We start from the raw sequence: 6,000 nt of genomic DNA, 5'->3' as shown, positions 1-6,000 counted from the left end.
CTTGAGCCCAGGAGTTTGAGGTTGCTGTGAGCTAGGCTGACACCACGGCACTCTAGCCTGGGCAACAGAGCAAGACTCTGTCTCAAAAAGGAAAAAAAAAAAGAAACATACAGAGAGGTAAATCCATAGATACAAAAAGCAGATTGGTGATTGCAAGGGGCTGCAGGGAGGTGGGAATGGGGACTAACTGCTTATATGGTACGGGGTTTCATTTTGGGGCAATTAAAGTGGTATATATTTTATGATGAAAATTTCACCTCAATTTAACAAAAGCACCTGAGAAAGCAGTCAGAATAGTGGTTACATTTTGGGAGAGTAGTGACTGGAAGAGAATATGAGAGGGGTTCCTCGGGTGTTGGTCATATTTTATTTTTTGATTCAGGTGTTGGTTACCCAGCTGTGTTCATTTTGTGAAAATTGTTAAGCTTAACTTGTGATGTGTGTGCTTTTTTTATGTGAACATTATACTTTAATATAAAGCTTACTTCTAGGAAGTTAAATATAGTTATCATATGACCCAACTGTCATTCCTAGATGTACATCCAAGAGAACTGAAAACATAAGTCCACACAAAAACTTGCACAATATTCATAGAAGCATTATTCATTATAGCCCCAAAGTGAAATAACCCAAATGTCCATCAACTAATGGATAAACAAAATGTGGTATATCCCTCCATACAATGGAATATTATTCAGCCATAAAATACAATGAAGCAGTGATACATGATACAATATAGATGAACCTTGAGAAGAGTATGCTAAGTGAACGAAGCCAGACACAAACAACCATGTATCGTATGACTCCATTTATATGACATGTTCAGAATAGGTAAATCCACACAGGCAGAAAGCAGATTGGTGATTGCCAGCAGCTTGGGAGTAGGAGGTAATTGGAAGTGTCTCCTAATGGGTATGTGTTTTGGGGGGAGGTGATGGAAATGTTCTGGAATTAGATAGTGATGATGGCTGTATCACACTGAAGACATTAAAAACCACAGAACTGTACATTTTAAAATGGTGAATTTTATGTTATATGAAGTTTAATATCATAGGAATATTTCAATTAAAAAGTGGATCTTAAATATTTCATCATTCAAAATATATGTGAATTCTAGCATATCAAATAAAAAAAGTTCAAAGGGAAAAACATTATTCTAAAAAATACTCCTTTTCCCTCTGCCCATCCCCCAGACCAGTACATCTCAGACATGGACCTTCAGACACATTGGAGAATTGAGGTCTAAGCAGCAAAGCAGGGGATGGATGCAGGACTGTGAGTCATAGTTCAGTATACAAGCTTGTGACCAACATCTTTGACTGTCCCTGAACAAAGGAATGTGATAGTTGATGAGAAGTAGAACTGGGCTGGAGCAAAGGAGAGAAAGTGGTTGTGACAAAGTGTTGGCAACCCTGGCACCAGGCTGCTTTCCATTGCTTCATCCACAGGGTCATGCCTTAGGAATGAGTAGTCCTTCCTGATATAATCTCAGTAGCAAGAGGCCCTGAGGTACTTTTTACCCTTTACTGACTTCCTGTTCCACTGATGGCTTTGGTTATACATTATTACTCATGAATATTCCCAAAAGTTATAAAACCCATAGATTTATTTGGGCAGTAAACTAGACCTCCAGGACTCTAAAAGTATCTGGATTTACAAATCAAAACCAAAACTAGATTAATAGTTTTCTGGGTAAATCTGGAACTGGGGCAGCTTAGAATTAAATAAACCTCAGAGTTTATGGGACTTACAGGTAAGCTAAATTTTATTGGGTTCTGGTTCTCATTCCCACTCTGTTCTGAAGCCCACAGTCCCAAAGTACAAAGAGGATTAAAAGAAGTACCTATTGGCATTTTAGATGATCAAAGAAGTAAGGGGTTTCCTTGGTGTTTTGAAATAATGCTTTCCTGCTGCTCCTGTGTTCCAGATATTTCAACATGTGTAGGAGTAGTAGTAAGACTGAGTGGAAACTGGTAGACAGTTGTCTGATATTCCTGGATTTTTCAAACACCTCCTTTGTGATTGTCTCCCCTTTGTTGAGCCTCCTTTGCCTACTTGTACTCTACCCCTTTAAGGACCTACCCAATTTTACCTTGTTTTTGTGTGGACCAGTAAAGGAGGCTGGAACTGAGACAAGAGATGTTCAGAACTGGGGACACTGGGGCCCAGGACCCAGGAAGAATAGGAAGATCTGAACTCCAATGCTTTCACTAAGTATCATGGTACAAAATGAAAGATGGAAATTTCAGAGATAATTTGTTCAATGCTAAATGAGGTGAGGACTGGCAACTCTAAAATACATACCCTCTATATCTATTCTCATCTTGTTCCTCTTCTACTGGTGTGGGTGGGTGGGTGTGTGTGTGTGTGTGTGTGTGTGTGTGTGTTTCACTCACTCACCTTACCATATCCTGGCAGCTAAAATGACAGGGCCTTCTCCACAACCCATTCTGCCCCCAACAGCCATACCTACCTTCTGGAAGTCAGACCCTTGAGATGATTGCCTACTGGCCACAAAGGCGCTCATTTCCATGGTCTCTGTGGCTTCTATGCCTGCCTCCCTGGGGCAGAAATGTCTGCTGTAGTCCCTCCTTTTGGAAATCTGAAGGCTTCTGGAATTGCCCCTGAAAGGAAAGGAAGATAGGAAGGTGAAAGTCAATAACAATGTGATTATAATCATCTTTATGTAGGTGAGCTTCAGGAAGCCTGGATGGAACCTTAGCAGGGGCAGAGTATCTGAGAAATGAAAGAAAATAATACCACAACATGGTTGATTTTATCTCTTTGCTATCTTTCTCCACATCCTCCACTTTTTGTTCTCCCATTATGTAACTCTGCCTCTATTTTCATCCTGTTCCTTCACTTCCCTTAAACATACTCATTTCCCTTATTTTCTAAAAACTCCTTTCTTGCCTGATCCTCCACAAATGGAATGAACAAAAGTCTGAGAAGCTCTAAATCATTACATCTCGATATGAGTTATCTTTTGTCCTTCCACATGTAACAAAGACTCTGTCATCTCTTTGTGTACCTGTATTAAATTAAGCTTTGGGAAGACAGTTATCTTGATTTATATCATTTAATGTCCAAGTGCTTGTACGACATTAATGGATATGCACAACCAGCTCGATAGAGGTAGGGGCAAGGGAAGGGGAAGAGGAAGAGAAGAAGGAAAGAATGGTAACAAGTTCTTCGAGAAGGTATGTCACTCATCATCAACAGGAGTAATTTAGAAGTCTTGAAGAAAAAGGAGGACTTACTTGTAATCATAAAAAACAGATGAAAGAAGTGAAGACAGGGATGCAGTGAGTATGAAAGATATAACTTTAAAAAAAAAACATTATTTTTAATACATTTAAATATACACAGGGGGAAAAACCTGGTCTATAATCCCACAGCACCAGATAACCCTTAATGACATATTTTATATATGTGTGTGTGCATGTGTACATATTTTATGTGTATAAAATGTATTTTATACAAAATGCATTTTCATGGTCAGAATGTTGAAACAAAACAGAAGATACAAACAAAAAGTGAAAGCATCCCTCCCTCCCTCTTCCAGAGGCAACTTTTTGAGTTATGATTTAGTTTTGACAAAATGACAAGAGAATTTTGGCCCATAAAGTGTTGAATTACTCCTTTAGCCAAATCAGAGAGATTTGGGGTTGGACTGACTGACTTCAACATGCTTTATGAAATCTGGCTGGAAGGAGAAAGAGGGCCACCTAAAATTACAGCCTCCAAACCTTTTGCTGCTACCTCTAAGATTAGTTTACCTTCCTTCTCATCCTCAGTTTCTCTTCTATGAGCTACAGGAGCAGTGTGTTCTCCTGGCCCAAAACCACTATTCCAGAATGCTGTTGAAATGAGGGAACCACCAGAAGCCTTGATATATGCACTCACTGCTATAGACAGTGCTTTGTATACAAAGACTCAGGACAGAAGCAAGAGAACAGTGAGATTTTGGAGTGCTAAGCACCCAGGAACTATAATCAGCAATTTACAGTTTTAATCTACTTATAAATTGCTAAATATCAATAATCAGTTAATAAAAACAGCTACTATTACCATATTGATTCTTTCAGCAAATTATTTATTGAGCACCCCCTATGTGCTGGGCAACTACACTATGAATACGATTATTAAAAAAAAAAGTAAGTGAAGACAGACTTCCTGCTCTGGAGAGTTTATAACGTAGTTGGGGGAAGGTGGGGGAGGCATATATTAATCGAAGAAACATACACATAGAATTTGAACTATGTTAAGTGCTATAACATAAACATACCTGTTTATGTTTTCTTCTGAAAATGTACATAGAATGAGGGCAAATCAGGAGAATTATAATTTTGTAAAGACTTTCATTATAAATTCAATTGCTTAGGTTATCAATAAATAGTTATCACACACATACTTTAAAAATTACATAAACTTTACTGCAAAATTAAATAAAGATGAAATGTGCTCACAAGCCCAAACTATTTTTATTTGTCCATGTTCTCACATAAATTGTTAATAAATGAATATCTATGCTTAGGTTCTCATCCTGGGATTGGTAGACAAGCTTTGTTAAGGTGAGAATCAAGGTTTAGGAATATATACTTATTTTAAAAAAACACCTCACTTCTGTGATAGGTTATTTCCTCTTAAAACCCTCCCCCACTTTTTAAAAAATACACTTAATGTCCCTATGGGAAGACTGTGTCTACCCTCTCAACCCCATTTTTCCTTAGTCCCTCAACCTGGCCATGTGATAGACATATTTTGGCATACTCTGCTACCAAAACATTTAACTTTTTGACTTTGTAGAGATGAAGTGGCATGGGATGAAGTGGGAACACTCTATATTATTCAGCAATATCAGCAGAAACAAAGAATATTATGTGCCCTGTGAATAGAACAGCTGTGAATAGAAGAAAGATGGCTTAGAATCAGGAGGCCTTCATTCACAAAACCAAGTGGAATTTTTAGGGGATTATATCTACAACTTAGGTAAAATTAGGCATTTGCCCAAATTTAAACATAACTGCTGACCATTTGTTCTCACAGCTGAAGGAGTCCAATAAAAATTTTTCCTGATGTTTGTATAAATTTAAGTTATAGCACAAGCCACATGTAAAGATGGGGCCCATTCCTTGCATGTGTCTTTGTCTAATAAGTTGTCTAAGATGACAACTTATTTAGTACTGTGCTAACAGTGAATGAAAAGAAAGATTATGCTCTACCTCTAGGCACTAACTACTGGGTTAGAGTTCTGCCTTTTCTTTCACCTGGTTTCTCTGGAAAAGTTAGATCCCACTGATCAAAGAGGAGGAAGTCAGCAACACTGCCTGTCCATGCTACAGAATCTAAAATCTCTTCCTCTGCTGGTTCAAGGAAGATATAAAGAATGCCATTCCTTCAACTCTTAGAAGTGAGCATTAATCTAGAAAAAAGCCCCAGATTGGTAGATGCCTTTGGTGTAAATCTTGAAGTTATCCAGAGTACAAGAGGAACTGCTACCAAAGCTTAAGTCCAAAGTACTCCAGCCCCAGCTACTTGAACTAGTTCTGCCCTTCCTAGATTTTGCCTGTTTCTTTCCAGCCATCTCAAGTGCTCCACCCCACTCCTAGAGAGTTAAGAATGTGACTCCCTTTGAGAGAAAGTGAGGTTAGGATTGGAATCTGGATATGATTAACTCCTCCCCACTCTTTCCCTAAATCCATCTGTCTCTCCCCAAAGATAGGTGAATTTACTAAGTGAATAGGCCTGAAAATAAGTACAAACTGGTGTTTAAAATTCCTATGTTCACTGAATTCCTGTAGATAACCTCTAAGAATGGGGAGGGAGTAGTTCTCTGGGAAAACAAATCTTCCTGAAGCTCACCTGTGTTTAAGCTTTACTAAAGGGCACCTTTTGAGTTAGTCTATGGTTTCTAGGCCAGAAAAGTACACTGAATTCAGGCTTCAGCCTAAAAAGCAGGCCTATAAAAATTACCCAGGATGGCCTGACAGTGTACAC

The 6,000-nt window shown here is 38.5% G+C and overlaps 1 protein-coding gene across 1 annotated transcript in view; it reads right to left on the bottom strand.

The window, feature by feature from the left end:
• Positions 1–2,504: 2,504 nt before the first annotated feature.
• ZNF318 (zinc finger protein 318) overlaps positions 2,505–6,000 on the bottom strand; it is a 28,842-nt gene continuing 25,346 nt past the window's right edge. Inside the window, exon 10 of the mRNA XM_012640791.1 lies at positions 2,505–2,624. Coding sequence (XP_012496245.1) covers positions 2,505–2,624 — 120 coding nt within the window. The remainder of the gene's footprint in view (positions 2,625–6,000) is intronic.

This window comes from Propithecus coquereli, unplaced genomic scaffold, assembly GCF_000956105.1.
Source record: "Propithecus coquereli isolate 6110/MARCELLA unplaced genomic scaffold, Pcoq_1.0 Scaffold158, whole genome shotgun sequence".
Taxonomy (NCBI): domain Eukaryota; kingdom Metazoa; phylum Chordata; class Mammalia; order Primates; family Indriidae; genus Propithecus; species Propithecus coquereli.
The sequence above is the reverse complement of the archived record's forward strand: the minus strand, read 5'-3'. Positions and strand labels throughout refer to the sequence as shown.